The sequence below is a fragment of the Gadus macrocephalus genome, chromosome 6 (genome assembly GCF_031168955.1).
Source record: "Gadus macrocephalus chromosome 6, ASM3116895v1".
Classification (NCBI taxonomy): Eukaryota; Metazoa; Chordata; class Actinopteri; order Gadiformes; family Gadidae; genus Gadus; species Gadus macrocephalus.
Window position 1 is genome coordinate 16,151,708 of NC_082387.1, and position 10,000 is coordinate 16,161,707.

Here is a 10,000-nt window from a genome sequence, read left to right on the forward strand (position 1 = left end):
TGGATAACAGGATAGTTAGATATTAAAACTCTAACAAACCACTGAGGCATAAGAAGTACAGGTTACTAAAATAATATATGCATGGTATCTATTTCTCGTTTTTGATTGCCAATAGATAAAGTTGACGTATCTCAACATTTAATCTGACAGACATTCATGCAAACACAAATGTTTGGAATGCATTGTGTGTGTGTGTGTGTGTGTGTGTGTGTGTGTGTGTGTGTGTGTGTGTGTGTGTGTGTGTGTGTGTGTGTGTGTGTGTGTGTGTGTGTCTGTGTGTGTGTGTGTGTGTGTGTGTGTGTGTGTGTGTGTGTGTTTGTCTGTGTGTGTGTGTGTGTGTGTATGTGAGCGTATGTGTGTGTTTTTGTGTTTGTGTGAGTGTGTGTGTGTGTGTTTGTGTGTGTGTGTGTGTGTGTGTGTGTATGTACGTGTGTGAGTATGAGTGTGCACGCGTATGTCGATTTGATTTGAGTGTAGGTTAGGCCAATCTCACTGTGTTTACCTATTTGCTATCCGAGTTCAGGGTTCGATTTATTGCTATAAGTACGCAGTGACTACGACTAATTACACCGCGACGACACAATCTTACAAGAGACTAGCAATTATCCTGCTGGACTCCATACAACTATATTTAAATCAAGAAATTCTGCTGCCGCTGCCAGGTGCAGCCTTTTAACACTCTGTCAAACACACACTTCCTCCCCAGTGTCTTTAATTTGGCGTTTACTTGACACGGTTTCCAATCGTGCCCTCGCAAGCTGTTAAGTATCGATGCCTCTAAGCAGTGGGACCAAGAGTGACCTTCACCGTGTGAAGATATAGCTCTTCCCAGGAGACAGATTTTTAGTGGTTATTAAAATCAAATGACCAGAGACCGACTGTTACTTGGTATAGTGACAAAGAAGAGGTCGGAAGTAGTTCACAGCATCAAGCGCCGCTTCCATACGGGACATAGTCTCTCTGACTTGCTCGCTATCATGGAGCCTGTTGCGGCGTTATTCCCAAATCCGAATTCGAGGTCTGTATAACATGGGGGACGAGGGGACACGGGTTCCACTTTCTGATGAGGTGTTTTTTGTCAGTGACCCGGCATCTTTCTTCCTCCAACCACTCCCTGCGTCTCTTTAGTTCTCCCCCAGCATAGATCCGATTGGCGGATTCTGCCATTATGACGTAACTTTTGCTCGACGTCTGAAGGGTGGTACCGATGTGCTTCTCTCTGTGTGTCTGTCCCCCGGGTCAGGTGGTGTTTCCGAGGGTGGCCAGGGTGTGTAAGAACGACCGCGGTGGCTCCCAGCGTGTCCTGGAGAAGCAGTGGACGTCCTTCCTCAAGACGCGCCTCAACTGCTCCATCCCCGGGGACTCGCACTTCTACTTCAACATCCTGCAGGCCGTCACCAACGTCATCCACATCAACGGGCGGGACGTCGTCATGGCGACCTTCTCCACGCCCTACAACAGGTACCTTGAGCGACGGCGATGGGTTGAGGCCGTAGAGTAGAGAGGGTTAAGAAGCCGTGTTCTGACGGCGCATTGAATCATGAAAGAATTGATGGAGGACTTTTTTTAAGCTGTATTAAGTTCCCACAAAGTGCTTCCCTTTGTGCTATAAAACAGAATAAGGCTCCTGCTTTAGTTGTATGGGCAAAACATTGGATTAGCATACAATTATTCTGATTACAAGTTATATTACAACCTGCCGTACCCGTTGAATGTATATTTAAGTAGCAAACAAGGGCAATTATTGTATGGTACTCTTAGTTGCGTTGATTACCTTCTTTCTGTGTGTATAGATATTACAACCGCTTGTGTATATATCAGATGAGAGGAAGCTGGTGAGTGGGTGGGAGGTGGATGTTGTGGGGGGATCGGGGCTTTCTAAATTGAAAATTACCACTTAGGCATAGAACCTGGCTGGCACATATTGTAGTTCTCCATTTTATAGGAGCTTTTTTAGCAGATAAGACAATTGCTTGTGACGATGCAATTGGCCATGGTTAATAGACATTAAAACCTAGCGAACCGGAGCCACTTAACGTTCTTTTAAGCGCGAGTTTTTCTCCTGCGTGTTAATTTATCCGTTTCCTACCCAGGGAGTGAAATGAGAGGGAACCCTTTCCTAAATGCAGTCTAGCATTCACAGTTTTTAATCGTCGCACGGACCCTTTGCAGGCATGAGAGGCTTGCTAACTGGCTAACTTGCACCCTGGCACGCTTGCGTGCCTTGTGTATGAGGTATTTGTTTTGCTAATTAAGCATTTAGTATTTTCTTCAAAGCAGTGCTTTAGCAGACACTTTTATCCAAAGCGACTTACAGAGATTGATGCTCAGGTTAAGGGGTTACGGCAGTGGTTACCAACCTCGGGTTTGGAACCTCAAATTGGATCGCCTGATATCATATGGGATTGCTGGAGATTTCTGGCCTAAACTATAGCTATAGTTTATCCATTTTAGCAAATAAGTAATTTTTCTATAGGTCTCATAGACATCCTGTATATACAAACGGACTGCCTAGTGATTAAAAGCAACAAACAAACTACTGTTAAAAGGCGATGCGATTGAGTTCATGGCAACATTGATATTATCGGCAGATGTTGATTTGGTGAAAACAATTTGTGTTGAAAGATATGCCCAAAAGAGAAAGTTAGGAAAGCAAACATTTTCAGTGCTAGAAATGGGGTCATGGGCGAAAAAAGGTTGTGAACATCTTGGTTATGGAATAATGCTCAAGAAAGCCATCATGGAATGAGGTTGGAACCATGAACCTTTGGACTGCAAGATCAGCACTTACTACCAGACATCATCCGGCCTCCCCTGGCAGTGGTATTGGCATTGGGACTGGACTTACATCTGTAAACAGTGAGGATGATTGCTGTGCCATATCTGGAGATGGAGAAGGTCTCTGACCCCAGACCTCCATAATACTGTCCTTGTGCACGCTGTCTCCCCCGCGTCTGTACCCGCTGTCTGATCCATGATGTAACAGCCTCAAAACTCTGAATAACCCAAGACTCTTTATCCACCAACGAGACGGACTGAATCAAAATACATTAAATGAGATAATGAAAAAGAGAGAGAGAGTGACAGAGAGAGAGTGACAGAGAGAAATTCACATTCCATAGCATGATTTATGGAGAGTAAATGGTTTCTTGGTTTAATTTCTGTGAGCAGACGGGTGATAAATAAAAAGCTGTGAGTCAGTGCGATGCTATGCATTTATTCAGAAGGACATGCAGATATAGCCGGTGGCTTCATGGCCACAGTGTCACAAGATGGACGCTGTCTCAGAGAAGTAAATGGCAATAATAAGATCATCTGTTAACCATATTTTTAGCCTCACAGTGGACTCATGGTGAACTTACCATCGCCTTCGGGCTTTTGGGGAACCCCAGTCTAGTCTGGCCATGGAATGGAACTTGGTATTCATTTTGAAAAATCTAAAATAAGGATTTATGCCAGTGGTATTTCAGAGAGAAATCCTCTGTTTTTATCTGTTCATGGACAGACACCAGTCGTAAATGGATTTGCTTAGAATAAACATTTGCAATTGTGCTAAAAATCGTCTCAATTAAATTAAATTCGACATGCAAGCTGCCAGAGAGATATTTTTGTAAAGCAATTATGTGCATAACAAAAAAGCATGTTTTGACTAGATATCCAAGCAGCACATAGACATGAATCCAAAATGTCTCTTTTTGTGTGTCTCCACGTGATAATCCAGACTGGGAAAGGAATGGAAAGGGGAGTAGAAGAAAAGGTGTTACTTTGATGGCGGAGGAGGATTTACGTGTTTGATTTGCGCTCCGCAGTATTCCTGGGTCTGCGGTGTGTGCTTACGACATGGCGGAGATAGCCAACACCTTCACAGGCCGCTTCAAAGAGCAGAAATCCCCTGACTCCACCTGGACACCTGTTCCTGAGGAGAGGGTTCCAAAGCCCAGGTAAAACACACACACACACACACACACACACACACACACACACACACACACACACACACACACACACACACACACACACACACACACACACACACACACGCATACACACACACACACACACACACACACACACACACACACACACACGCATACACACACACACACACACACATGCACACACACACACTTTTATCTTTCATCTCAGGTTTCGACACTCTAGCTCTCTGTTCTCCATCTTCGTCTATGAGGCCTTGGCAGAGATGATCTCTTCTCATGGAAAGTACCTGAAATCATCTCTGCGCCTATCAAGCACCCAACACAAACGTGTTAACGCACATACACACAGACACACCGAAACAAACACACACAAACACACACACTTTCATGAACAAAACACGCACACACTCGCATGATCAAACACACACCCACACTCACACTCGCATGAACAAACACAAAGCTATCTCTACAGAGAAGCCGTGTATACCGCCTACCCATTACCTCATCCCCCTCTGAAACACAGCAGCATCACTGGGGGAGGGGGGCAGGGGGGGCTAGGGGCTGTATTTGCTATCAGCAAATGATGCATGAGATCATTTTACAGATGACTGGCTAATTTTACAAATGCGGCAGCCTGATCAATCTCCTATCTGCAGCTTTCCAATTAGCCAGCTAAGAGCTTCTCTCCTGTCCTCGAGAAGAAAAGAAAAAACAGCTTTGGCGCACAGATCTGGGCCACGATAATTGTTGAAACCCGACACGGGCGAATATGCTGTTGTGCGTGCGTGTCTGCGTCTTCGTCTGTCTCACCATATGGCATAGGAGACGATCGCTCACAAACAGGAAACCTGCTCTGTTCTTCGCTGGCTTGATTCCTTTTGGGTCTTTCTGTATGACTGGTATCTGGGTGTATGTCTTTGTGTTTGAGTGTGTGTGTCTGTTTGTTTGTGTGTGCGTCCGTGTGTGTATGACGTGTTTGTGAGTTAAACCATCTCTCCCAAATTAGCATAAAATAACATGTTTATGTTGAACCAGTGCAGGTGTTAACGATCTGTAATTGCCAGTTGCTGGGGTTGATGTAATTTTCCTTCTCTCTCCGGTGCCTTTTCGTCTGCGCAGCGCAAACCGACTAGACAATGGGGAAGGCAGTCACCCTGCCCCCCCCCCTGCAGCCGAGAACTCTACCATGTGCTCAGCATATTCACAATGAGTGCCTGAACACGTTTTGCACTACATGTCCACAGGCATATCAAATTGACAGTGATAATTCAAAGGGTCGTTGGGATTACCTTTTTCATTTGACGCTACCATTAATAAAGGGCAATGCAAAGAGGGTATCATTCTGACCTGGACATCTTTCTGTTTTGAGAAAGGATTTAAGTTTTAGTTACATATTGTGATGACACTTGCTATTTTGAAGCCAACTATTAAACAAGGTGGGCCGGCCGCCTTGTTTTATCTATAGTATATTTACTATTACTATAGTATTCCCCCAAAGAGGATCTGGCTCTGCTGTAGAATATAAAGGGATGTACCGGGGAGGGCTTTAACAAGCTCTCAGAGTCGAGATGGCTACGAAGAGAATGTGCTATCAAGAACAAATTTCTTTTTTTCATAAGTGTCCCACGATGCCCCCTGTAAAGGGGTCTGGCGGATGGATTACATCACGGTTTCATCCGGATGCTTGTACTCGCTCCTAACCTGAAATCCTATTTAACAGAACGCTGGAGGAATTCAGCAATTCTGTCTTCTTGTTAACTACTTTGATCGATCCTCGAGAGGAAATGGCAGTAATTGTTCTGCCTTGTGTAGCCGGCCTGGCCAGGACGTCTCCGGTCAATCCAATATGTATATGTATTCTATCCCTGATTAATTCATTCATTTGGTTTATTTTGCTGTTGTTTTTTTCTTTTCTCTCCCTCTTTCACTTCCCCATACACTTTCATATTTTCCCCTCCCCACCTTTCAACACCTTTGCTCCAAATCCCATATTCTTACACACCTTTCTCTATCCATCTATATCAATCTCTCTGCACACCACCCCTTCCTCATTCTGCTCCATTTCTCTACCCATCAATCTCTTCCTCCTCATCATCTCATCCCTGTCCTTGCTTTACACCTCATTCTTCTATGTTATTTTCCTCCTCTCCTCCTCCGCCTCTTCCTCCTCCTCCTCCTCCTTCTCCTCCTCCTCCTCCTCCTCCTTCTCCTCTTCCCCCTCATCCTCTTCCTCCTCCTCCTTCTCCTCTTCCCCCTCATCCTCCTCCTCCTCCTCCTCCTCCTCCTCCTCCTCCTCAGACCCGGTTGCTGTGCCGGTACCATGTCTGCGGAGAAGTACAAGCTCTCCAACGAGTTCCCCGATGACACGCTCAACTTCGTGAAGATGCATCCTCTGATGGACGAGGCGGTGCCTTCCATCACCAACAGGCCCTGGTTCCTGAAGACCATGGTCCGGTCAGTAGGCCAACCTCTCTCCCTTTATCACTCCCTATGCTGTGCTTTCTTGGAGCGGAGCCAGGGGTCTAATGGTATGCATGGCCTCAATGTGGTTTCAAAGGAGGTGCACATGCTCAAAGTGAGGTATTTGCATGCATTTGTATGCAAAATGTGAGACCCTTCTAGAGGAGTAAATATATGAGGTAATGCTGTTTTTTCAATTTTTTTTAATTGCCAGTGTTGGCAGTCGGGTAGTGTTTCTGGAGCGGAGCCCGTCGCCCTAAGCCCCAGCACTAGGGCTATATTCGTTTGATCATCAAGGTCTGTCTGGCTGTTGGCTGCTGCACCTAGTCCCAATAACCCTGCCAGTCCCCGTGGATATGGGACCGCCGACTGCCATCTGATTGGCAAGGAGAAAGCGGCCCCCCAAAAAAAAGCCTCCAGTTTTGAAAAGTCCATTTAATGTGCAGCCATTTCAAATTTCAGGTGGGATTTCAGATGGAATTGAAATAGGCTGGGTAAACTTTCGCGCACATGGCTGCTCTCTGTAGCAGCAGCATTTTGGACACGGGGAATAGCATCCATTATTAATGCGTTTTGGAAAAGATTTGTTTAATAACTCTTCTCTCGCAGCCATTTCAACTGTGTGTGGCCTACATTTGTTGCTCGAATGGCTTTCATCAAGGTTGCTCCACAGTGCTTTGTCTTCATTAATTTAATGCATTTTATATCTCATAACCACATTACGGATGAAGCAGCATTTTTATCTTTTATATAATACCAGACCAGACAGTATTATTTTTATTTGAAATGGCATTGTGCATGTCTTAACATGTGAGTCAGAGGCATTGGTTAAAAGCATTATGGCATTAAGGCATTACATTTATGTACGCATTTCGGAGGAGAGCGAGAGAGCGCGAGAGAGCGCGAGAGAGAGAGAGAGAGAGAGAGAGAGAGAGAGAGAGAAAAAGATTGAGAGAGAGAGAGAGAGAGAGAGAGAGAGAGAGAGAGAGAGAGAGAGAGAGAGAGAGAGAGAGATTGAGAGAGAGAGAGAGAGAGAGAAAGAGAGAGAGAGAGAGAGGGAGAGAGAGAGAGAGAGAAAGAGAGAGAGAAAGTGAGAGAGAGAGAGAGAGAGAGAGAGAGAGAGAGAGAGAGAGAGAGAGAGAGAGAGAAAGATTGAGAGAGAGAGAGAGGGGGGGGGGGGAGTGAGAGAGAGAAGCAGTATGTCGTATCCATGTCACAGTCCTGGTATTGGGTATAAGTCTTGAGTCAAAGAGGTTAGCTGGAAACTGAATCGGTAACGGGACTTAATCCTCTCCCTGCCCTGGAGGGTCATCTTGGGATCCAACTGCGGCTTTTGTCCTAAATTGGAAGGAGAAGAAAATTCTATCTGCACTCCTCTGGCATAGACATTAGCGAGCTGGACACAATCACCGGGAAGCATAGTGATGGTGCTCTTAGGAATAACCCTCTCCAGAGTCCTATTAATCTGAACAGGGTGTTGGCACTGCAAGTCTTGGACCTTGAGATTGTGTTACTTCAATAAGACTAAATCCCCATCGACGTAGTCCTTGGAGCCTCTGTTGTACTTGAATTGGTTTAAACTGCATCAGACCTTGAGTATGCTGTTATTGTTTGATCAGATCAAATCATCGAGGTAGCCAAGAGAACTGAGATATGTGAGGCTGTGTCGGAGCGAACAAAATGGAGGATCTTTCATCTTGGTACTGTGGTGTTTGTGGGGGCTGCATTCTTGGTGATACTACAATGATATTCAAAGCACCAATCCATTCTTCCATCCATCCATTTTTTATAGAGCAAGGATCTTGCATCAAATACGGAGCCCTCATATACAGATAACCTTTATTAAGTTGTTGATTAAGCTGAAAGAGGAACTCTTCGATTCCTGGATAGGTTCCATCACACCATCAATTATTTAAATATTGAACCATGTGTTAGCATAATCAGTGTGTAAAAAGGCCTCTTAAATACTGCTAAGCAGCCCTGATGGCAGTGGCTTGAGGTGGTCTGGAGACAGATGCCAACAGGAGGAAAACATACTCACATTTCAGTTTGACAAACTATTAATTCATACAAATAATTATAATTTCTCAATACATATCAGGCACGATTTACATTATTCATTCTGAGTAGATTGATTGATTGATTGATTGATTGATTGATATAATTGTTGTTAATTGCTAATAGATTGGATGTTCCTATATTGTGGTTGACCACCCATGTCATCACACTACACAACACATGTGATTGTGCGACATGGCTGATGGATTTGACCCTGTGTTCCTGATCTGCCGTCTCCAGGTACCGTCTGACGCGCATCGCCGTGGACAACGAGGCGGGCCCCTACAGCAACCAAACGGTGGTGTTCCTGGGATCGGAGAGGGGCATCATCCTCAAGTTCTTGGCCAAGATGGACAGCGGCTTCCTCAACGACAGCCTCTTTCTGGAGGAGCTCAACGTCTACAACCCCGAGAGGTACGCTCTTCCCATGGGTCTTTGTGTGTATGTGTGTCTAGTTGTGGGTACGAGTGTTTGTGTGTTTGTCCGTGATTGTCTGTATGTGTTTGTGCGTGTTGTTGTGTCGGCATTGTGTGTCCATGTATGTGTTCGAAACAAAACGGAACACAGAGAGATTCCGTTCATGCGCACCAGAAAGAGAGAAACAAACAGAGGAGCTGTAGTTAAGAACGACAGGGAGCCAAAAAAAGGACGTGCATATTGTTTCAGCGGCGTCGAAGCATGTGCGTGTGTGACTTTACATGTTTCCAACCGTCACCCCCAAGAGCCAAGCCACCAAGCCACCGGCCTCATCAGAGCTAACCCAGAGCCAGATGGCTTCTCTATCATTTAGAAGAGTTTTATCAGGTTACGCTCTGCCCAACCACAGCTACTAAATTAAAGACACAGAACCCCGGGCCCTGTATGGCGTAGTGCTGTGGCTCGCCACCGCAGCAAAGCCAAGCTCCTCAGAAACTCTGGCTGATTAAAGGAAACACAAAGAAACACACACACACACACACACACACACACACACACACACATAGGTCTCTGTTAGTCTTCAGAGCCACACTGGAATATTAGCTAATACATTGAGCGGCTGTGGCTGTGGCCACATGCATTTGTGTATGTGGTTGTGTGTGGGTTTGTGTGTGTGTGTGGGTTTGTGTGTGTGTGTGTGTGTGTGTGTGTGTGTGTGTGTGTGTGTGTGTGTGTGTGTGTATGTGGGTGCTCGTGTGTGCGTGCATGTGTGTGCATGTGTGTGCGTTTGTTTATGTGTGTGTGTGTGTGTGTTTGCGTGTGTGTGTGTGTGTGTGTGTGTGCGTGCTTGCAAAGCGGGGGGGAGACCGTTGGTATTTTCAATAGAATCCAATGAGAAAAGAAAATCAAGCACACGTTGGCTCTGCCAAGTCCAATATTGAGATGAGGGGTATAAGGTGGGGGAGCGAGAGCCATGGAGCAGAGGACGGATAGCGGAGGCCCTACAACACATTAAAGAGGCACCGAGGGCGGAATGAGTCACTGTAAGGAGACGTCAGGCCCCAGGAACGCGGTACGCACACACACACGCACAGACACACACACAACACACACACACACACACACGC

General features: G+C 45.6%; 1 protein-coding gene across 1 annotated transcript in view; it reads left to right on the plus strand.

Moving 5' to 3' along the window:
* Positions 1 to 10,000, plus strand: part of sema6a (sema domain, transmembrane domain (TM), and cytoplasmic domain, (semaphorin) 6A) — a 44,913-nt gene that overhangs the window by 14,170 nt on the left and 20,743 nt on the right. The window contains 4 exon segments of the mRNA XM_060053484.1: positions 1,244 to 1,461; positions 3,810 to 3,941; positions 6,237 to 6,392; positions 8,697 to 8,870. Of these exon segments, the coding sequence (XP_059909467.1) occupies positions 1,244 to 1,461; positions 3,810 to 3,941; positions 6,237 to 6,392; positions 8,697 to 8,870 (680 nt within the window).